This window comes from Phyllopteryx taeniolatus, chromosome 6 (genome assembly GCF_024500385.1).
Source record: "Phyllopteryx taeniolatus isolate TA_2022b chromosome 6, UOR_Ptae_1.2, whole genome shotgun sequence".
NCBI lineage: Eukaryota > Metazoa > Chordata > Actinopteri > Syngnathiformes > Syngnathidae > Phyllopteryx > Phyllopteryx taeniolatus.
In genome coordinates, this window is record NC_084507.1 from 13,646,695 (window position 1) to 13,671,531 (window position 24,837).

The following is a 24,837-nucleotide window of genomic DNA, read 5'->3' on the forward strand; positions in this document are numbered from 1 at the left end:
GGAATGTTATTCAGGGGAAAAAAGTGCTTAAACATGCTGAAATCACCAGATGATCTAAGCACATGAACCTAAATATGTCAACCTGATTTGGAAATTCCTTCAAAAATTGCAGCACTGCACAAATGAAGTACTGTTTTTATTTATTTATTTATTTTTTGGGAGGGGGGGGGGGGTAAATGTGAGCAGTCTAACACTTGTCTGTTCCTACCCTTTGAACCCTTACCTTATTTGTCCTCAGAAACTAATTTTCTTATCTGTTTTGGGTTAGATTTCCCTTTTAGTGGTGCCAGACATTTCAGAACAAACATTCTGCAAAATAAAGTGGGAAAACTACTGTATGTCACCCATCCCATCTACCACCTGTGCTGGGGGCATGACTAACTTGACAAAGTGAAAAATAGACTGTGTCATACAGTATTTCATGGACGCCAGCTGCCTCGAGGGTCCCACACAACACTGGGGGTTGCATCTCCATTCTGTCATCTTGTAAATAACATTTAAAACCATTGAATCATTACCAAGGAGAACTGCAGGATTCAATTCAATTCTATTATATAAAATAAATGGAGGAATGAAATAAGTTTTTTTTGTTGTTGTTGTTTTTTTTAATAAACACACAGTGTTACAAATAATGCATTGTTTTCAATTAACTTTGTGCTGCTGGTAACGCGTTACTTTGTAACATACATAAACAACGAACAGATACACAAAAAAATGTGGTCCAGTGACATCATAAGTAATCAAACGAGTTACTTCTTATATTAGAGCAGTCAGATTACAGTTATTTTGTTTTATCTGCCAATAGTTACTTTTTTGTTCACGAGAACCAGAGTTTAATATGCTTTTGATATTAAAATATGCAATTTATGCTCAGGCAACAGATATTTATCATTAACAAACTACAGTGCTACTACAGTCAATATCCAAGACATCTGATTCAGTGACAGTGTATGTCATAAGTGTAGACCAATTTTCAGCCTTTGTTTTAGTAATGACTAATAAAAGAGTCGAAACACACTATATTCTTAACTACCCATAACTAAAATGCACACAACGACTAACTACAATATCGAAAAAACGCAAACAATTTATAAACTGAGCCGTCTGGGGCAATGACGCCACACGACGTGTTGCATGTTTTCTGCACATAATCAGTCAACTCACATGTACACGAGCAGCCAGCGGCGCAAACACAATGGACAGTGACAAAGGATTGGCATACTTAAACTGTAAATACAGTCACTACTTCGGGTTTCTCTAAAGATGACAATACTAAGGTTCATTGTACACGCACGCACACACACACGCACGCACACACAGTTGCCTTCATGGATCCCCACACAATCGGCAGGGTTGCTACAGTCTGTGTTTGCCTGTCTGTCTATCTATCAGTTAAGAGTCTTTAAAGAAGTGTACTGAGAATGGTGCGCTTGTATATATTTGGGTGGCTATTTGGGATGTCAAGTCTGCACGAAGTTGCTCATTTAATGTGGCTTCAACTACACATTTAAGTTATTCATTCATGTCAATGACATCATTCTGTAACTTGTTTGGCATACATTACTAAGTAATGGGTACGGTTAAGCTAATGGTTTTTTGTACTGCGGATAAGTGATATTCCTGCCATTTGACAGCTGCTGAAAGTAACTAAAAAGTTACTTTTTTCTAAGTTACTTTTGAAATTAAGTAACTAAGTTACTTTTAAGATCAAGTAATCAGTAAAGTAACTAAGTTAATTTTTCAAGGTAACTGTGGCACCACTGGTCATGAGTGAGCGTATGAATGGACAAGGATCCCAAGGCAGACAACGAGCCGTAGCAAGAATAAATATAGTATTTTAATAAACAAAATATAAAGGTTAAACCAAAAGCAACAACGGAAAAGGGGCATCGTGAGGAGAGTTACTCCAAACAATAAGAAATTAAGGGTGCGCTAGTGGACGGTGCCGCAGCGTAAAGGCCGGTCTAACACACAATAAATCCTACACAAGGATATAAGCAAACTACAACAGGAAACAATTGTACTCGCGTAAAAATAACACAGGTAGGACGTACCACTGAACCGTGGACAGGGGACTTGAAACTCAGAATACTAGAAATACGAAAAGAGCAATAGCAGAAGCAATAATCTGACAACTCCTTTCTGCCGCTGCTGGGCTTTAAACTCTACAGATTGCAATATCTTGGAGGTACGTCTGAGCCGCTCTTCCCACCAATGATCACCAAGGGAACGGAAAGACAATGAAACCAAATGAACAACAACACCAACTAGGAACATAATACCATTCGATCTTTAAATCATCTCATTTTCATGTCAAGAGATGGAACAATGTGTCTATTTAAATGACTTGTTAGTTTACTGTATATACTTGTGTACTTCTATACTGAGTGTCTTCAAAAGTATTCTCTAGGTCATGTATTGTAATCAGTCAGGTCAAACCAACATTACAACATGACAGAAATAATGGGTGCTAACTTACTGTAATTGAATTACTTTATTGTAATTAAATTACTTCACACACACCGAAACCTTAGAGCATGATTCGACATAATGCCGGCATGTTTACGGACAACCGTTAGTTCTAGCACTAGCTTGCTAGACTACATAAGGTTTTGTTGCCTGCTTGCGAGCCGTATCGTATTAAAAGTACGTGAACATACCTCAAGCAATCCTGAAATGAACGTATTCTCCCGAGCACCGGTGACCACCGCCACACGTTTTTTTCCCATTTTGTTCTTATAATACACACGGCACTATCCGTTGTTGTTGTTGTCGCCATGGTAACGAGTGTATCCCGTCACGTTTTAGTTGACAAGATAAAGCCTTGTGAAGACGGGATGTGAAGATTTTATTGCAGTAGTCTGACATCGTGCAATCGTGAAACACCAAATTTGTCTTGTAGTCTGATCCAGGCATTACGTGTTGTCTGCCTCAGACGTGTTGTCTGTCCCACACCGTCAACATTTAAACAAAAAATAAAAAATAAAACCTTTATTGGCTATTTACAGTAGTATGTCAAAAGACACACGACAAGGCTAAAAATAATCTCGTTTTTGGATTAAAATATACTGTACACGAAGGCGATGCGGCGTAAATGTCTTTTGCGGAGCCAATCAATGACATCATTTACCGGATCGGCAAATTATGACATTAAAGCCGATCAGCATAAAATACTAATAATCAGCCAATACCGATCAAGCCGATCAGATCGGAGTAAAATCTAGTCTATATAGTCAGAGATCTTATGACACACACACTGTAATTAACAGAAAAAGAAAATAGTAGTGGCTCCTTGCAGGAGCTTATGGATCCAGTTTTAAACCAACACAAAATGTGGTACATATATAACGTAATAACTCACTTTAAAGATAAAGTGTGGAAAATTGTTTTAGCTAGCCCAACTGTAATCCTAAACAGAATCTCTGCTGCATATTTCCGCGGTAGTCGAGGGAGGGGAGAACTACACATGCCACCGGGCCAAAGAGAGAACCCTTACTTGTTACTGGTGGGGATGGAAGTGCTTCAACGACTTCAGCATTTGCAGATGCAGTAGGTGGGAACAGATCTCCCATTGGACTCCTGAGACTTACAAGTATGAAGGGGAGGTGGTGGAAGGGCCACCGTACACACATGATGAGTAATGATCCCTCATGTGCTGCTTCCTTCCCCTTTCACTCTGCCAGTCCCTCAAACACTCATGTCTGCGCTCAGTGTGCTGTGTAAAGGGGCTGTGGGATGTAATGTTGGAAAGTCTGAATGTAAAGTTGCAGTCGCTCTGAGTCACACTTCCTCACATGGGCCTCCACAGGCATTGGCTCTGGTGTACACATCAGTCAAAACCAACCACTGGGATTCCATTTTATTGGGAAGCATTTGTCTAATTCCTTAAATTACACAGTAGCAACTGTGCCCAATGTATGCCCTGGCCCGTATAACACACGTCTGAGCATTAATCCCCCGGTGCAGTCACAATGTGGGAGGAGTGGTGTGAATATTTTGGTCGGGGTGTGGAACTTATGTGCTCCATTTTTTATTTTTTGCCTGATGCGTTTTGTGTTTTAGGATGCTGTCCGAGCTGAACGCCTGGTTCTGGCAGGAGCGGCTGTGGTTTCCAGAAGGCCTGGGCTGGGCCGACCTGGTGGACCGTGACGGACGAGTGTATGCCAAAGCGACGGATCTCTGGGTGGCCCTCCCCATTGCCCTCTTATTCCTAATCGTTCGTCAGGTGTTTGAAAGGTCAGTTTGTGTGTGTGTGTGTGTGTGTGTGTGTGTGCGTGCATGCACGTGTGTGGGTGTTTGTCGCTGCATCAACATCATCTTAATTTACAGATCTTGTCTAATCATGTGACTCTTTGAACATCTGTGACTTAATCTTCCTGAGTCCCTGATGATTTTTATTTGTTTATTTTTTATTTTTTTTACAAAAATAGGGTTTTTGTATTTCCAGCAATTATATTTGTGTCGGTCTGACAGCCAGAGTGTTTTTATTCCAACAGAATCGGCCAATCAAAAATGCCATGTTGTATCACATGAGTTTTCACAACAAAAACAAATGTTTCCGGGTGTGAAGAAACATCAATCCGGCTGCTGCCAAGCCGTATCAGTACAATATATACAGGATATGTAAATGTGTATTGTGTTTTACAATAACAGTTAACTATATCATATAACTCAATCAAGAAGTATCACACCAACAATACTTCCCTGAAAGGGATGTAACGATATCTATATCTCACGGTTCAGTTTTATCACGGTATTAATCTCACGGTACAATATTTATTGCGATATTGTGGCAAAGCTCACGGTATTGCAAGAAGACACACGGTATTGCAGGAAGGTTCACGGTACAGGATAGGTGGTGCAAAGAAGCAAAAACAGGAGAATCGGAAAAAAACTCTCTTTTTCTTGCTCTTCTTCTTCTCAACTCTTGCCAAGTCCTTCTCAATAGGTTTTAGTAGTTTCCGTCCGTTTTCCTACAGGTTTTTGTGAAAAAGACAGCTTCAAATCATATATTACCATGCACTTCTATCCCCGTCCATTCAATGTTTACATTCATATAGTCTACCTCCAAAAGAGTATTATTGCTTCAGCAATATTAAATGCTCACAATAACAAAACTGTCCATTGAGAAATTGTCAGTTCAATAATTTAACAGTATTTACTGTATTGTCATTTTTTGTATTGATAACATTAGAAATTGGATACGGCCCAAAAGAATCTTTAAACAGAACGGCTCATTATTTTTATACCGAGACAAGACCACAACAATATTGAGATATTTTGTGATATCACGGTATCATGAATATTGTTCCATTCCTATTCCCTGACACCAATTACACTAATTTCCTATTATCCAGGGCTTTGGCTCCATCTTGTGGCATTTTAGGGTATTGTGGAAAGATCTTAAAAACATTACAGTTGGTGAGTTTTTCAGCAAATAGCTGAGGATAGGTTCCACACAAAAAAGCGCAAATGGCGAATTAGGGAATAGCGAACCATGTATGTGTGTGGGGATTGGGGTCACTCTACATTGATTTTCACATTTCATAATATTGTTGTTCTTTCATCCCTTTTTTTTCCTTTATAATTTACTTTGATACGCCTCTCGCCCGAAGATAGCTGGGATAGGCTCCAGCACGCCCGCGACCCTAGTGAGGATAAGCGGAATGGAAGATGAATGAACGTACCGTTAATGTCTTATCAATTTGTGTCTGAGCAGGACGGTGGCGACGCCTTTGGCCTCTGTACTCGGGGTAAAAGAAACAGTACGTCTCAGGGTGCCTCACAACCCCACACTGGAGTCTTACTACTGTAAAGTTACCAAAAACCCCACACAGGTAAATGTCCATACCAACTGAGCATGATCCTGCTCCTTGTGTATGTACACAAAACATAAATAATCAGTGTTTTGTGTGATTGTAGGTTTCAGTAGTGAGTCTTTGCAAGCAGACTGGCTGCTCGCAAAGACAACTGCAGCGATGGTTTAGAAGAAGGAGAAATCTGGACAGACCCAGTTTGCTGAAAAAGTTTCGAGAGGCCAGGTAAGCACACACATACACACAACATGTGTCATGTTGCCAACAGCGGCGCTTGAAGCAGCTGCCATTCATGTGTTACTCCCAACTGTATGAGCACATTTCTGCGGGCAAAAGTAGCACTCTATTTTTAGCTTGCACATGCTCTAAAGCCTCTGTGTACCTTTTGCCCCAACACACAATCATTAGCACATGACCAGTGTGACTCAATCATCAATGCTGCTTATGTTTGTGTGTGATCATTTATGGAAACTGAGGCACAGTGACAACAACAGCTTGATCCTCTGCCCCCATAAAGCACTTGTATCACAAGTCAAAGCAAAAAAAATTATCCAAATTATAGCTCATATCTCGAAAAATGGCGCCACGGTGGACGACTGGTTAGAGCGTCTGCCTCACAGTTCTGAAGACCGGGGTTCAATCCCCGGCCCCGCCTGTGTGGAGTTTGCATGTTCTCCCCGTGCCTGCCTGGGTTTTCTCCAGGCACTCCGGTTTCCTCCCACATCCCAAAAACATGCGTGGTAGGTTAATTGACAACTCTAAATTGTCCGTAGGTGTGAATGTGAGTGTGAATGGTTGTTTGTTTGTATGTGCCCTGCGATTGGCTGGCAACCAGTTCAGGGTGTACCCCGCCTCCTGCCCGATGATAGCTGGGATAGGCTCCAGCACGCCCGCGACCCTAGTGAGGAGAAGCGGCTCAGAAAATGGATGGATGGATGGATCTCGAAAAATTCGGTCGTCATTCTTGTCTCAAGGCAAGTCTCGTGACAAAGTGAAGGACTCTATCAAAAATAAAATATTGTGAAGAATACAATTGGAATTTTACAAAAAATAATCTCATTATATTGTAATAAATGAAAAATGTAACTTTCTCAAGAATTTTTGTATTCTGTTCAAAAATACAGCTTTTGTCATTTTCCTTTGTATTATGCAACTTTATTCTTGAAACATTGTGACTTTTCCTCTTAATTATACTATAATTATTTTCAGTGTAAACAAACGCTGTAAATTACAGTAGCACAACATATGAGCATTACTTTAATAGTATTAGCTCCAGGCATGCATTTTTCATCCCAGATGTTGTGTTCCATGGAGTGAAATGACTCGTTGCCATTATTTCTAATTCTATGTTACATATTCACCTCAGTTCACCTCACAATACCAACACATGGACAGGTAATCCTTTAAACTATATAGGTTAAAGCAGGACACAGCACATTGGTTAGAAAATAAAAATATTTTTTTATTTTAGTTCGACTGTACAGCCAGCGTGTGGACTGGGGCAGGCGTAACCGCTTTAGAGCACCTCGTTGTTGACTGTAAGTGTGCGCACCTCGTTGTTGGCTGTAAGTGTGCGCACATCACAGAAAGAAGGCCAAAGAGCAAGGAGGCAATTTTTATATTTTTTTTAAGTCAAGTCTGATTTGATAGGGGCATCGTGCTGGCGAGGCCGCTTGAGAGCGTCTTGTTGTTGACAACCCACCAGGCTATATTCCAGCTACCAGAGGCTTTACACAGCAACGGTTCAAACATGTAGATATGTGTAGGCATAAGAAAGATACTGGACGAAGTAGTATGTGTATGTGTGTGTGCGTGTGTGTGTGCTAGTAAATGTGTCTATAGTCTCTCCCCTATTGACTGAGCAGAAGGATTGTTTGTATGTATGTGTGTGTGTTCTCTTGCAGTTGGAGATTTACCTTTTACCTTCTTGCTTTCATTGCTGGCCTGGCCGCCCTCATCGACGTGAGTATCCCCCTTCTCCCTCCTCCAACTTTCTCGATCCGCATTCACGTCCTCATTCGACGTCATTCGGGGGTGGGCATCATTGACGCACCACTGTGCTGCGTCAGTCGATATACAGTATTTCATTAATGCGATATCATTCAAATGTTCCCTGCTTCTTCCAGAAACCTTGGCTGTATGATGTGCAGGAGATGTGGCAAGGCTTTCCTGTGCTGGTACGTCTCCTGACAGCACACTATTATTATTAAACAGTACATTCCATTCCATATAAATTTGAGAAGGATCCATTATGTCCCTTCATGACATAGAGGGGGAGTACTGTATTTCCTCAGACAGTAGCCAGGTTTATTTATTTTTAGATGGTAGGCCTTTTTGTAAAATTGCATTATTTTTTTTATTTTTTTTTTAGTAATAACAATGTCAGTGCTATGTTACAATGAATTTCAATTTAAACTAGAGTTTCTGTATAAATAAAAATGGCTATTGTGGCCAAATGCAGAGAAAAAAAACAAGAAGCAAGGCACATTAGATGGTACAACATGTCTTTAATAAGAGAGAAGATTTACATGTTTCCATAGCTGTTGCTGTTTTAGTTAGCAACCAAGTTCGTTTTGGGGACAATCCATTAAAACATAGATATCTAACTCAAGGCCCGGGGGCCAGATGCGGCACGCCACATAATTTTATGTGGCCCGCGAAAGGCAATCATGCGCGTCAACTTCTGTGATTTTTTTCCTAAAATCTCTACCCAAATTCCAAATTGTCATAATAATAAACAATAATGTTGAGATATTGCATTTTTCGGTTACCAAACCCTTCTTCTACAGTAACTTAAAAAATACTTGAACAAACTATTATCCTTGTCTTCTGATTTCAAAACTAGTTATCCCTCAATGTGTTGTGTAATGGTAATAATATGATTTGGTGATTAAACATTTCACTGTTCTAACGGCCCTCTGAGGGAAATCATAACAACAATGCAGCCCGAGACAAAAATTAGTTTGACACCCCTGCATTAAATGGTTATACATTTTGCAAGTATTTCGGCCAGAGTGTATGTTACTGAAGGGACACGACTTGAAGTAATACAGTACACAGAACAACAAAGCAAAGCAGCTTTGAAAACTGATGGAACGTGATTGCTCTATTTAAACTCTTTCATATTACTTTACATGTCTTGATGTTGATGAATAATTGGAGTGTTTGTCTAATTTGACACAACAGTTCATGGATTTACAGTATGTTGTTTTATTCCCCTTCCACAGACTCTGCTACCATCTCAGTATTGGTACTACATGATAGAACTGGGTTTCTACGCTTCCCTGCTCATCAGTGTGGCCTCTGATGTCAAACGCAAAGTCAGTGGATCGAAAAATCTAACCAAATTCAACACACCAATCTTGTTAGGGCAACTAAAGGGCGCAAAAAACTAAATTCTGTCCTCTCCCTGTATGATCTGTTTTGACGTCTGTATGTGTGGACATTGGACTGTTGTTGCACGCGTGTATGTGACTGAATGTTTGTGTTGACAAGTGTTTGTACTTTGCTCAACCTGTGTCAGCTGAGGGAGATGGTGAAAATCCTACTGAAGTGGCACAACACAGGTTTTAATCCCCCATCGTATAAAACGGTGTGCCTCCTTCACGGTTCTCTTTTAGGACTTCAAGGAGCAGATTGTCCACCATGTTGCAACCATCCTCCTCATCAGCTTCTCGTGGTGCGTCAACTACATCCGTGCTGGAACGCTCATCATGCTGGTGCACGACTCCTCTGATTACCTCCTTGAGGTAAATATGCAATTCAGTTCTTTTGAATCCAACAGTGATGTCCATAAAGTGACATTCATCTACATGTACAACTGAAGAAATGTTGGCCAATGATTCTAAAACAGGCAGTGACAGAAGCACTCATGCAACACTGCCCTCTAGTGGAGAAAAGATTATCTAAGTGTAACTATGTTTCTCTGTCTCTCCCCTCTCTCTCTCTCTCTCTCTCTCTCTCTCTCTCTCTCTCTCTCTCTCTCTCTCTCTCTCTCTCTAGTCTGCCAAAATGTTCAACTATGCTGGCTGGCGAAATACATGCAACTACATCTTCATCGTATTCGCCGCAATCTTCATCGTCACTCGCCTCGTCATTTTTCCCTTCCGGTACAGTTGAAAATTCCACAAGGTCTAAATGTTTTCCTCCGAGGGTTACATACAGAGAAATTGAAGGATTCCAGGTCCCCTTTGACATTCTTCAACCTTAATTTATTAAACAGGTTAAAACCAGTCCATCAAGCAATTATATACAATATATTGAAGTTTACTGACAAATAAAACATAAAACAAATAAAATTGATAAATGTGTATTTAAATCAACCAACCATATTACTTTGAATGTCTGCTAGATTACTGCTAACATACAATGCAAAATCTCATAGTCTTATAAATTTGACACACCACAGAGAAGCGTGTTGTAAACAAGCCTGCCAAATTTGAATGAATAAAACAAATCGGTAAGGCTCCAAAATTGTGAAAAATGCAGCTCTCCTCGAGGCTGTCGGACACTGTGGTGCATGTCTGCTGAATGCGCTTAAAAGTTTCCCCGTTAAACTTCACCCATCAATCAAATACGTTTGTTCAAGTATGTGCTCAAATGTCTGTAGTGTGAGCTACAGGCTGAATAACGTTTGCCGCAGTGTTTAAGAAACAGTTAACTTTCCCTGAAGTGTCTCTATTCGGTGGACACACACAACGACAACACTGAGTGAGGCGGTGACGTTAGACAACCCCGCTGCCAGTCTAGCGAGCTCGCTAGCTCATTAGCTTGTTAGCTTGTGGGCTAGTGAAAGTGATAAACAGTTAATTTTCCCTGAAGTGTTTCGTTTATGTGGACCCACACGCAGTGGGTCTACACCACAGAAACACTGTAACCCTAATAGTACTGTTGGAAAGATCTTTTTTTTTCTGGTTGTCGGTATAGCTTGATGGCTAACTGCACGCTGTAGTGGTAGAAATGGGAAAAGGTTATTATTACTAAGGAACTGGATGTTGCGCCAAATAGCCAATGATGGAATGAAGGCGCTAAGTACTTGTATAATGGGGGAGGCCTGACTCATGCCAGAAAGCCCGAGTGCGTACTTGGGCTTGATTTTAGCCACAGGCAAAAATGCTGGACAACTGAAATGGTGAAAAAGAGTTTGATGTTCTATCTCAACAGTTCAGTACTAAACTGTTCTCAGTCTTTGCACGTTCAGCACTTATCTTCAAACATATTTAATGTATTTAGAAACAAACTGTTTTATAGAGGTCACTGGTGTAGTGGTACACTCGCCTGACTTTGGAGCGGGCAGCGTCGGTTCAGTTCCCACTCAGTGACGAATGGTTGTTTGTATGTGCCCTGCGACTGATGGGTGACCAGTCCATCCATCCAACCATTTCCTGAGCCGCTTATCCTCACAAGGGTCGCAGGTGTGCTGGAGCCTATCCAAGCTATCATCGGGCAGGAGGCGGGGTACACCCCGAACTGGTTGCCAGCCAATTGCAGGGCACATAGAAACAAACAACCATTCACACTCACATTCACACCTACGGGCAATTTAGAGTCTTCAAATAACCTACCATGCATGTTTTTGGGATGTGGGAGGAAACCGGAGTGCCCGGAGAAAACCCACGCAGGCACGGGGAGAACATGCAAACTCCACACAGGCGGGGCCGGGTATTGAACCCCAGTCCTCAGAACTGTGAGGCAGACGCTCTAACCAGTCACCCACCGTGCCGCCTGGGTGACCAGTTCAGCGTGTATTTCGCCTGAAGTCAGCTGAGATAGACGCCCCGTGACCCTAATCAGGATAAGTGGTATTGAGAATGGGTGGATGGATAGTTTTACAAAATCTTTAAGCAACAGATATTTGAATGCAAACAGTGCAGTAACACATGTAGAAACTCACAGGCATATATTCTTTATCCTCTGCGAGAAAAACAATATTACTGCAGCTTACTGAGTCACTTAGTTATGAGTCTTTTCTATTTGTGTCTGCACGACTGTATTATGCTTCCCCCCGGTGTCCAAGGCACGCACACTAGAAGGAGGCCAAGGGCTGGAACGGATTAATGGCTTTTCCATTTATTTTAATGCAAACTAATAATTGGAGATATTAGTGTTTTTAGTTACGAGCGTGGTCACAGAACACATTAATCTCTTAAGTCAAAGCACTGACTTTTTTTTCATAAAAAGTGTTCTCCCACTAATGCAGCCCTATGGGGGGCACAAGCCAGTGCAAACTGTAGGCCGGTCCCAAGCCCGGATAAATGCAGAGGGTTGCGTCAGGAAGGACACCCGGTTTAAAACTTTGCCTAAAGCAGGGGTGTCAAACTCATTTTTGTCACGGGCCACATCGTAGTTATGGCTTCCCTGTGAGGGCCGTTATGACTGTGAACCCATATACAGGAATTATCACCTCATATAATTACACAACAAATTGATGAATAACTACTTTTAAAATCAGAAGCCTATCAAAAAAATGTCAACAAGTACATTTCTTTTCAAAGGGGGGTTGGTAACAAAAAATGCTTGCAATATCTCAACATTATTACAATAGAACACAATTAGCAATTTTGATTTGCTTTCGCGGGCCACATAAAATGAATAATGTGGCGGGCCAGATCTGGCTCCCGGGCCACCGTGAACTAAAGAATTCCATGAACTTGGAGGGACAGATGGTGGTAGACTTTGTAGTGAACACTTATTTCCAGAAGAGGCAGGAACATAGGGTGACCTACAAGAGCGAAGGTAGAAGCAGGGAGGTGGATTACATCTTGTGCAGACAATGTAATCTGAAGGAGGTTACCGACTGTAAGGTAGTGGTAGGGGAGTGGGTAGCTAGACATCATAGGATGGTGGTGTGTAAGATGACTCTGGTGGTGTGGAGGAAGATTAAGAAGACAAAGGCAGAGCAGAGAACCATGTGGTGGAAGCTGAGAACGGAAGTGTTGTGCAGCTTTTCGGGAAGAGTTGAGACAGGCTCTCGGTGGACAGGAGGAGCTTCAAGAAGACTGGGCCACTACACCCAAAGTGATCAGAGAGACAGGCAGGAGAGTACTTGGTGAATCTTCTGGCAGGAAAGGAGAGAAGGAGACTTGGTGGTGGAACCTCAAAGTACAGGAAATCATACAAGGAAAGAGGTTGGCTAAGATGAAGTGGGAGACTGAGAGGACAGAAGAGAGGAGAAAGGAATACATTGAGGTGCGACGTAGGGCAAAGGTAAGGTGGCAAAGGCCAAACAAGAGGCATATGATGACATATATGCCAGGTTAGGGTGATTAAGGCTAGGGATGGAAATGTGTTGACTGGTGCCACTAGTGTGCGTGATAGATGGAAATAATACTTTGAGGAGTTGATGAATGAGGTTAAATGAGAGAGAAGGGAGAGTAGAAGAGGCAAGTGTGGTGGACCAGGAAGTGGCAATGATTAGTAAGGTGGAAGTTAGAAAGGCATTAAAGAGGATGACAAATGGAAAGGCAGTTGGTCCTGATGACATTCCTGTGGAGGTATGGAAGCATCTAGGAGAGGTGGCTGTGGAGTTTTTGACCAGCTTGTTCAACAGAATTCTAGCGGGTGAGAAGATGCCTGTGGAATGGGGGAAAGGTGTGCTGGTGCCCATTTTTAAGAACACGGGTGATGTGCAGAGTTGTGGGAACTATAGAGGAATAAGCCACACAATTAAGTTATAGGAAAGAGTAGTGGAGGCTAGACTCAGGACAGAAGTGAGTATTTGCGAGCAACAGTATGGATTCATACCTAGAAAGAGTACCACATCTGCATTATTTGCCTTGAGGATGTTGATGGAATGAAGATTAGCCGAAGTAAGACGGAATATATCTGCATGAATGAGAAGGGTGGAGGGGAAAGAGTGAGGCTACAGGGAGAAGAGATAGCAAGTGTGGAGGACTTCAAATGCTTAGGGTCAATGGTCCAGAGCAATGGTGAGTGTGGTAAGGAAGTGAAGAAACGTGTCCAAGCAGGTTGGAACGGGCGGAGGAAGGTGTCAGGTGTGTTATGTGACAGAAGAGTCTCTGCTAGGATGAAGGGCAAAGTTTATAAGACAGTGGTGAGGCCAGCCATGATGTACAGATTAGAGACAATGGCACTGAAGAGACAACAGGAAGCCGAGCTGGAGGTGGCGGAAATGAAGATGTTGAGGTTCTCTCAAGGAGTGACCAGGTTGGATAAAATTAGAAATTAGGTCATCAGATGTACGGCCAAGGTTAGATGTTTTGGCGACAAAGTTAGATCGAGCAGATTTAGATGGTTTGGACATGTCCAGAGGAGAGATAGTGAATATATTGGTAGAAGGATGATGAGGATGGAGCTGCCAGGCAAGAGAGCTCGAGGAAGACCAAAGAGGTTGATGGATGTCGTGAGGGGACATGAGGGCAGTTGGTGTTAGAGGAGGATGCAGGAGAATGGCTTGCATGGAAAAGGATGAAAGGCTGTGGCGACCCCTAAAAGGACAAGCCGAAAGGAAAAGAAGACGCTCTCCCACTATTTGCGGGGGATGGGGCCCAGCGCTGCCACAAATAGAAAAAAATCTTAACAACCCCCCACCCCCACCACAAAAAAAAAGTTTTATTTTGGGCTATAAATGCCTCAAGATGGTGGGTGGCAAAGCACTGCTTTTGTTTTAAACAGGGATGTGGCCTAATAAAATGGTCCTCCCCTCACTTCAACACAATTGCTTGGCATGAAGTTGCCATAAGATGATGCCAGAGGATAGGTTCCAGAATAAAACAGCGGGGAAACACTGTGTTGGAGTTCTTTTAAACACTCAAACGTCGCAGTTTTCTGGAAAGGAATAACATCTTTACATTCAGAACCAAAACACAAACAATCTGTAGTAAACTGAAAATCTTTAAAGCAGTGTTCAGTTGCAGATCATTAATCTGATATGTTCGGACCAGGACCAATAAGATTGTATGGGCCGCGTCAAAATGACCATGACGTTTCAAACGGTGTCACCTGCCCTAAATACTCGACTTAAATAGTGCAAACGGAACATCTGTGAGAAGAGCAGTGCGGACAGTAGAATAGGTCATGTATTTTAGTAATAAATTGTTTTCTTTGTCAATATTTATTATGGGAGGCGGAATGGTGGTTATCACATCTGCCTCACAGTTCTGAGGAACTGGGTTCAAATCCGGCCTTGCCTGTGTGGAGTTTGCATGTTCTTCCCGTGTCGGCGTGGGTTTTCTCCGGGTGTTGCTGTTTCCTCCCACATTCCAAAAACATGCATGGTAGGTTAATTGAAGACTCTAAATTGCCCCTAGGTGTGAATGTGAGTGCGAATGGTACTTTGTCTCTATGTTCCCTGTGATTGTCTGGCAACCGGTTCAAGGTGTACCCCGCCTCTCGCCCAAAGTCAGCAGGGATAGGCTCCAGCTTGCCCATGACCCTAGTGAGGATAAGCGGATGGATGGATGGACAAATGGGACATTCACATGGGGCAGGAAGTGGAGTGAACCATTTTTGCTTCGGAAACAGTATTATCTTGATTCAATGGGGCATTACGAAGAGAAATTATGTTACTATTTTCGTTATAGTTTCTTTTCATATCTGGAAAGCTCTATATGAAACCAGTTTTTTAAATATGTATTTGTTGCAAAAAAGAAAAACGTGCTGTCTCTGCAGGATTATCTACTGCACATGGGTGTACCCTGTGACCATCTACGAGCCCTTCTTTGGCTACTACTTCTTCAACGGTCTTTTGATGGTGCTACAGTGTCTTCACATCTTCTGGGCCATTCTCATCATACGCATAGCTGTCCGCTTCCTCACCCACAATGTAAGAAATAGAATTATGCTCTTATTTTGTAATTAGCTGTGATGTTGACAAATGGCAGTACAGTTGTCAGCTTACACAACTGCACGTCTACGGTTAAGTAAACATAGATGATTTAATATAGCTTACCACCGCTAGAACTAATTGTAATCGATTGACAGGTGGTCAAGGCATAAACACAGCTGCCACTTTCAATTGCTTTATTAAAAAAAAAAAAAAACAGTAAAAAATTTTAAATAAACACGTAACAAACACATTCATACACAAGGATTACACACACCCTTCTCCTATTTCCAGGAAAAAGTGGATGACGAAAGAAGCGACAAAGATGAGACCGACGAGTCCGATGAGGAGGAAGAGGAGGACATTCAAAGGGTCACAAAGAAAAACGGGCCTCTGCAGAACGGCCACGTGGTGCACAACAACAACCACAGGAAGGTGGAATGACAGGAAAGACGTGTGGAGCACAAGGACTCATATCCCCTGGCAGGACCAGCAACAGCAGCAGGAGGAACGGAGTGACAAAGAGGGAGATGCAAATTTGACACTGTTACCACACCACGACAACACACACACCTTCATTTGTACAAACCCTAAAGAACACTACAGGAAGTGGCATGGATTATTTTTGCTTTGTCATAAAGTCCCCATGACGGTGACATTGGCCCACACGCGTTGTCACTCAAGACAGGGAAGAAACTGGCGAGAAGAGAGGAGGGAAGTAATGATGAAACGTCTGCCATAGCGTCCCTCGCTCTAATTGTGTGCCTTAGAGCCAGATAACGGCTTCTTTAAAAAAAAAAAAAAAAAAATGCCATTTCAAAACGCGACGCTTTAATTGTGTTTTTGCTTTGTGTTTTGACTTAAAGAACAAATCGAGCATCCCTGTTTTTTGAAAGGAGAAGAGGGGGCATTTATTTTCCAAAATTGTGTCTATGCAACGAGCTATTGCAATGGCTTTGCACAACCCTACACTTCCTTTTATTTTTATGTCTTTTTATTGGATCTTAGCAGTTCAACTGTGTGCCTCACACTTTCAATGTAGCTCGTGCCATTTGTAAAGGGGACTTTAATTCATTTCCAATTCCATAAACAAACTACAAGAAAATATTGGTAAAGAAGAGCGTATTTCTTCAAATAGTGGCTATCCCTCAAATAGACCATGTTCTCCAGTTACTCGCCAGGTGCCTCATTCACTTAGGACAACCCTCCCTCAAATAGACACCCTAACCCAATTAGTTGATGGGTGCATCAACCACTTATGTCAAATAAACGCCTCCCTCAAATATACGCCATTCCTCAGTTAGTTGCCGGGTGTGTCATCCACTCATAACAAATGCCTCGCTCAAATAGACGTACCCTAATTAGTCGCCAGGTAGGGCTAGGTCATCCACCTATTAGAAATACCTCCCACAAATACTGTAGATGCCCTGCCCTTATTAGTCAAAGCGTGTATCAGCCACTAATGACAAATAAATGCCTCCCTCAAATTGTTGCCATTCCCCAATTAATTGCTGGGTGTGTCAATAGCAGCGAGACAAGCGGCCACCATCTTTGTAGTATTTTCTTAAAACATGGAATGAGCACTTCAAACACATCTAAAATACTCCATAACAAATCCATCCATTGTCTATACGCCTTATCCTATATATTCACACTCACATTCACTCCTACGGGCAATTTAGAGTCTTCCAATAACCTACCATGCATGTTTTTGGGATGTGGGTGTAAACCAGAGTACCCGGAGAAAACCCACGCAGGCACAGGGAGAACATGCAAACTCCACACAGGCGACACCAGATTTTAACCCGGTCCTCAGAACTGTGAGGCAGATGTGCTAACCAGTCATGCCGCCTCCCATAACAAATATTACTAAAATACATGACCTATTCTACTGCCCGCACTGCTCTTCTCAAAAAATTTCTATTTGCGCTATTTAAGTCGAGTATTTAGGGGCAAGTGACACTCTTTGAAACGTCATGGTCATTTTGACGCGTTGGAGAACCTCTGGGAATTTCATACCGTACAAACTTATCAGTGGATGTATTTAACTGAAACTTGTCAAACAAACGGTTTCCGAGTGGCAGACAAAAGGAAAGTGTTGAGGAGGTATGTACAGAAATATCAAATGAATGTTTTACCCTAATTTGAAGGTGTTTTTTTAACCTGACCTTTATACAGGCGATAACAAGTCCCCCCACCCACACAGATACACTCGCTCAACTGGTAGTGGCAGTCTACAGCTTGAAGCCTCTTTTTTGAAGAATATTTACTCATTATATCAGCCAAAGTTGTCACGATACAATTGTATCAATTTTGACTTGACCCAGAAGCAGGCAGAGGCTGAAGAAGTTTGTGGGGAATGGTTTATTGAGCTTGGATTCGGAATTGGAACTCTGAGGCGTAATGGCGGACCGTCGAGACGGGGGATGTGCGGGAAGAGGTGGCGTGAGCAGGTGGAAGGGCTTGACGGCCTGGTTGGAGAGCTCAGCAAGGCGAGGAGCACAGAAGGCGCACTGATGACGAGGAAGAACATGGAGGTCAAAGCAATTGCAAGAAATGGTGTAGCTTACGTGCGAGTAGAGAGCCGGTGTACCACAGGTGAACATTAATACTCTGGCAGTGGAGTCCTGGATCTGGCAGGCTTAAATGCAGGCAATGACGAAGGCTGATTGACAACAGGTGCTCAGCTGAGGTGGTGCTGATTACTAGGAAGAAAGCGAGAGAGTGCGTGACGGGCGCATAGCACCACCCAAACTCCAAAAAAGGAACTGCAGGGCACAGCTCATGACAAAAGTGCCGCTTTTTGTCAGGTTTGTGGAGCCTCCTGCCGCCACACAGCACTCGTTTCTCAAGTTTGGGCTCGCAAGTCAAAACAAAAACTCGGCCAATCGACAGCACATATCTCGAAAAAATTGAGTGACTCATATCCTGAGGCACCACTGTATTTTTTTCCATGGAGTGTATAATATAATAACAGTCCCCCCAGGATTGCACAGGCTTTGCGGCCTAAAATTCAGTGACATCTCTCGCACACTCATCCACCCCTTGTCTGATTACATTACACATTCAACTATGTATTTTAAAGAGATATTATTTGACAATATTTACACACAGAAACTCACAAATAAATACAATTGTGCCTTGATTTATGGGTAATTTCCGAGTTTGTCGAGATATGAGTTGTCGCTCTGCTGAGTTTTTGCTTTGACTTGCGAGCAAAATTCTCAATTCATTTTATTTATTTAACCTTCATTTTTTATGTATTAACATGAACACTAACTACATGGTTGTTGCAAATCACTTCACAGCAAGTTGCAGTCCATCAATCCATTTTCCATACCACTTATCCTCACTAGGGTCCCGGGCGTGCTCGAGCCTATCCCAGCTGACTCTGGGCGAGAGGCGTGGTACACCCTAAACTGGTCGCCAGCCAATCGCAGGCTGCATATAAACAAACAACCATTCGCACTCATATTCACACCTACAGGAAATTTAGAGTCTCCAATTAACCTACCATGCATGTTTTTGGGGAGTGGGAGGAAACCGGAGTACCCGGAGAAAACCCATGCCGACACGGGGAGAACATGCAAAGTCCACACAGGCAAGACTGGATTTGAACCCAGTTCCTCAAAACTGTGAGGCAGATGTGCTAACCACCGTTCCGCCTCCCATAATAAATATTGACTAAGAAATCAATTTATTACTAAAATACATGACCTATTCTACTGTCCGCACTATTCTTCTCACAGATGTTCCGTTTGCGCTATTTAAGTCGAGTATTTAGGGCAAGTGACACCGTTTGAAACGTCATGGTCATTTTGACGCGTTGACTTGGAGAACCTCTCGGAATTTCGGCCCATACAAGCTTATTGATGGATATTTTTAACTGAAACTTGTCAGCCAAGCGGTTTCCGAGTGGCAGACAAAATGAAAGTGTTGAGGAGGTATGTACAGAAATATAAAATGAAGATGTACTGTTTTACCCTAATTTGAAGGCGTTTTTTTTTAACCTGCCTTTTCTATAGGCGATATCACACAAAAACATTCCCAACACAAAAACCTCATTTCCTTGGAACCCATCATGGTAATTCTTGGTGCATTGTACTCAGGTTAAAGTGACCATCACAACTATACTCAGCATTTTGACAGACTCATTTTGGGGAAATCTTGTCATGTTGCTAGTAGTTGTGTAACAATTCGTATCACGATTCTTGGTTACCAATTCGTCTCATGGACGATATTGTTTTATTTCTAAAGTTACAATACAATTCTGTGGCTTGAAATCTGTTCAGTAACTTTTTAGCCAAAAATTCAACCAGTGTGACTGTGAAATAAATACCTGCAAACTGACAGTGCAGGTAAAATTTCCTAGATTCCTGTTGTTTTTTTTGTAAGGGAATCAGGTAAAATTACAGTAATTATGGTCATAAATACACTTTTCCTGATGTACTTGTATTGCTTCGCAATAAAACAAAAGGAAAACAGCAACTTATTGTTATATTATTTCAGCTATGATTTTCTGATTTGGACATTTTCTTTCCTCAAAAAAGATGTTTAATTGGTGTTAGAATTATGATGGGGTACTTGGAAAAACGTCTCCAATGTAAGTGGTCCCCAGACCCAAAAAGATTGGGAATTCCTGTTGTAAAATGTCAAATACCAATGGCTAAAAATCAAGCACCGTGAGGTTTTCACAAGGAAATCTTTGAGGAATATCGTTAATGAAACACAGAAAGTAAACAAGTGAACAAACCTGCTCTTTGTAACACAAACATAAGGCTGGAAAACAGTGTCCAGTAATTGACTTGCCTGATGAAATTCCTCTTGTACTCTGCTATCGTTTTTTTTTTTTTTTTTTTTTTAATAAAGCTACTAATATGTCTTCGATGGCCACACTTAATCGTGCATTTAGCAATGCTCTCAGCATTTCAACTTTACACATTTTCACGCAATAATCGCAACACTAAACTCACGCTTGCTCTTTGCATCTCCATGTTAGAGCAGCTAGCAAGCTAAACTAAGCTCGCTTGAAAGGCTTCAACGTACACCAAGGCGAGTAATACACACGCATCCATATAAAGTCTGCCGTGCAAAATTGTATTGCGTTATTTTACCTTTAAAACCTTTTTACCTTTTCCAACGATTTTAAATCAATATATTTTGTCTGGTGGGTCAACTTGTCGAGCACAGAGCAATGCAGTTGGATCATAGGGATATAAATCGATACATTGATGTAGTGAATGAATCATTACACCCCCAGTTGCTAGTATCATCCACTTATGACAAATAAATACCTCCCTCAAAAAGACACCTTGTCCCAAGTCGTCGCCAGATGCATACCCCACTTAAGACAAATAAACACCTTGCTCTAATTAGCCACCAGGCGTGTCATCCATTTGTGACAAATGATCACCTCCCTCAAATTGACACATTGCTCCAATTAGCAACTTGGTGCGTCGTCCACTTATGGGAAATTAATACCTCCCTCAAATTGATGCTGTGTGCCTCAATTAGTCTTTCCTTCATTATCCACTCAATGCAAATAAATGCCTCCCTCAAATCGACACTAATTGGTCACCTGAAGTGCCATCTTATGACAAACAAACTCCTTCCTCAAAGAGAAGAGATTAGATCAGAGAAAAGATCAAAAGATTAGTAACTGTAATGATTTCAATTCATAGAGGCTGTTGTTCACATATGGACCTCTCAAAATTGCTGAGCCGATTTAAACTCTGTTACCAACCAAAACAGCAGCACCTGACCACTCTGAAAGGCATATTAAAGTTATGCTGTAAACAAGTTCCCTGCAGAATAATAATATGCAGACCACATTCTCTATTTTCGTGACCGGCGTAAATCTGGTGCGCCAGGAGGCAGGTTAGACCGGTTTTTTTCGTAATTTTGTAGACACACCTAAACCGGCATATTTAAAAAAGGACGGTCTGTGACATCTATGTGGGGAGGAGAACGCAGCGATCTGTGTGTGACCATTGTTGCAGCTCTTGCCCGGTGTGGCAACAGACAAGTGAGCGGTTACCCTTATTAAATACAGATTGAATTGGTGATAACAGCTTGCGACTTAAATAGACCCACTAACTTCATGTATCTAACCCCACCCCGATCGTTTTTGGTCCCCCCCCCCCCCCCCCCACACCCATAACATAACTATGTGCCAGCCAGTGGAATGTAATAATGACGATAATAATAAAAATGCGGTGGCACGGTGGACGACTGGTTAGAGCGTCAGCCTCACAGTTCTGAGGACCCGGGTTCAATCCCTGGCCCCGCCTGTGTGGAGTTTGCATGTTCTCCCCGTGCCTGCGTGGGTTTTCTCCGGGCACTCCGGTTTCCTCCCACATCCCAAAAACATGCATGATTTGGAGACTCTAAATTGCCCATAGGCATGACTGTGAGTGCGAATGGTTGTTTGTTCCTATGTGCCCTGCGATTGGCTAGCAACCAGTTCAGGGTGTACCCCGCCTCCTGCCCGATGACAGCTGGGATAGGCTCCAGCACGCCTGCGACCCTAGTGAGGAGAAGCGGCTCAGAAAATGGATGGATGGATAATAATGCGTTCAGTGAATAGATTTCTGCAATGATTCTGAGGATTTGATGTCCGCTGTTCACATATTTATGAATGGAATACGTCTGACATTACCAGACATGTCCGTGGACCTCAGAAACCATCTGCCTGTGCCCTGATTAAATTCACCAAAATCGCAAAAGACCAGCTGTCTATGTTAATGCTCTGGAGAGTTTCGTAAGTTATTTGTTCTGCCTACTCTGGCTTGGTTCTTGCCATTTTCTTTGCATACTAATCATTTTTATTTGGTTTTAAACTGACATATGTTATAGTAATACAATCTCCACCCATCTGCAGTTGAGTAACAAAACGCCCCCGCCACTATTTGTGGAACCATAGTATACAGCCACTGTAGTATGTAAAGTGCTCTGTTTGAGATCTTACACGTTTGCAGAAGAACCACAGCTCTCTGCTCTTTTGACAGATTGGAATGTATTTCTTGTGCTTTTTCCCTACTTACTGGAATGAGTGGAACTTTCCTCATGTTAGAGACCACTGCCTAGTTGCTGTGGGTGATGTTTATGAACCAGAATTTTGTACATGAAATGAGGTAAAAGTGTGATATTTGACATAGCAAGGAGGTTATTATCACAAACCCACATTTTGTTATGCATTAATGTTTTGTTTTTCCTGTGTCAAGTGCCTTATTTGTAATTTACGGGACATTCCCTCTCCTCTCCGCTTGTCCTGTTCTTCTTCTCTGTCTCCGTCTCCCTCACACATCACAAGCAGCTTGTCTTCCTTCATCACTCACTTTCCTCCTCCACATATCCCTCGTTCCACCACCACCTACCTTTTCTTCCTCTTCTTTCCTTTTTAACTAACCTCGACCAACCAACCAAGCTTTCTTCTTCCCCCAGTGATGCAGAAGCAACAGCTCGGTCCAGGTTACAGTGTTATCTTTTTTGTTTTTGTTTTTTTGTTAAATGACGCTGAAGTATTGTTATTAATAAAAGCAAAAGATCATGAATCACACTCACAGTGACACTCCCGTTTACTACTTTTAGTAAGTCTTTCTTACTGAAGCACTGGAAGCAAATACTATATTAAAAGGGTTGATGGTTTATTTCCAAAGTTCTCATTTCGAAACCATTTTTTCCCCATAGGAAATAATGTAAAGTGCATTTATTTATTGATTTCAGGCTCGTCATAAAACCTTTAGCAACCGTGTATGTTTTGTCAAATTTGAAATTCCCTAATTGTCAAATAAGTACACTATAACACATTGTATGTTCAAGCTAAAGTAAAACTTCTTGTAGCTGATCCTCAGCTCAGTGAACAGGAAAGACGTTTTTCAGAGGGGTGCTTCACTTGCAGATTGATATCATCAGACACCGTGTGTCATCAAACGCTTTATGCTTGCCAAGGGCACCAATCTAAGATTCAAGACTCCAGCTCTGTTTCTTCTTTCTGAAACTTTGTTTTTTCTTGGACATTATTTTGTGATTCAAGACTTATGTTTGGCCTCTTTGGGTCACATTCCTCTGCTTCCTGTCTTGAAGCCTCACTTTCAGAAGACTCAGAGAGCTACCGGTAGTTTCTTTCTCTCAGCCCAAATCTATATGTATATATATATATATACATATATATATATACATACATTGCCTTGAGTATACAGTATATCATTTCAAAGCTGTGTGGCATGGAATACATGTCATTCTGCTAGTTCTGCTACACTACCCACACTGAAGTTCATTCTGGTCGAATTAATTTGTTTGTAATATTGCACTGAGCAGCCAGATGCAGTCTCAGGGCACAAGTCTTGGGAAGGGTACAGAGAAATATCTCTGCTGCTTTGTAGGTTCCAAAGAGCACAGGGGCCGCCATCATCTATAAATGGAAGAAGTTTGAACTACCTGGACTCCTAGAGCTGGCCATCTGTCTAAACTGGGCAGTCAGGAGGAAAAGCGCCTTTGTTAGGGAATTGACCAAGAACCCAATGGTCGCTGTCAGAGCTATTCCTGAGTAAAAAGCACATGGAAGCCCGTTTAGAGTTTGCCCAAAGCCCCCTGGACTCTCAGATCATGAGAGAGAAAATTCTCTGATCTGTTGAGACTATGATTGAACTCTTTGGCGTGAATGTCAGACGTCAACCAGACTCCTCTTGTTACCTGGCCAATACCGTCCCGACTGTGAAGCTTAGTGGTGGCAGCATTATCCCATGGGGAAGGGTTTTCGCAGCAGGACCAGGGAGACAAGTCAGGATTGAGGAAAAGATTTCATTTAATTTTGGAATATGAAGCTGTAACAACAAAATGCAGCAAAAATGAAGCACTGTGAATACTGTACTTTCCAGATGCACTGCAAACATGCAGTCAGGCTCAAATAATGATTAATAACTACATTAAAAGTAAACAATTGTAATTCTAAATTGTATTCTGATTGAAAAACCAGAGCTTTTGTGGCTATTTTTCCAATGTAACTACAAATGCAATCATGGAAATCTGCAAAAACAACTGTGATTTAATTATATATTTTCACCCAGTAATGTAATGGATTACAATTACATAAATGATGTAATTAAATAGTGTAAATCTCGTTAAATGTAATTAGTTAATGTGTATAAGTATAAACGATACGATTTTAAGGTAGGCCTACAGGAATGTTATTTTAGCTAGTGTTATGGTTAGGAATCACTGTTATTATTGCTTCCG

General features: G+C 41.8%; 1 protein-coding gene across 1 annotated transcript in view; it reads left to right on the forward strand.

Annotated features, from left to right (window-relative positions):
- cers2b (ceramide synthase 2b) overlaps positions 1–23,158 on the forward strand; it is a 37,977-nt gene extending 14,819 nt beyond the window's left edge. Inside the window, exons 2-11 of the mRNA XM_061776464.1 lie at positions 4,063–4,236; positions 5,720–5,837; positions 5,923–6,041; positions 7,721–7,778; positions 7,943–7,993; positions 9,044–9,136; positions 9,437–9,565; positions 9,819–9,925; positions 15,447–15,600; positions 15,895–23,158. Coding sequence (XP_061632448.1) covers positions 4,064–4,236; positions 5,720–5,837; positions 5,923–6,041; positions 7,721–7,778; positions 7,943–7,993; positions 9,044–9,136; positions 9,437–9,565; positions 9,819–9,925; positions 15,447–15,600; positions 15,895–16,044 — 1,152 coding nt within the window. The 5' untranslated portion in view covers position 4,063 and the 3' untranslated portion in view covers positions 16,045–23,158. The remainder of the gene's footprint in view (positions 1–4,062; positions 4,237–5,719; positions 5,838–5,922; positions 6,042–7,720; positions 7,779–7,942; positions 7,994–9,043; positions 9,137–9,436; positions 9,566–9,818; positions 9,926–15,446; positions 15,601–15,894) is intronic.
- The last annotated feature ends 1,679 nt before the right edge of the window (positions 23,159–24,837 follow it).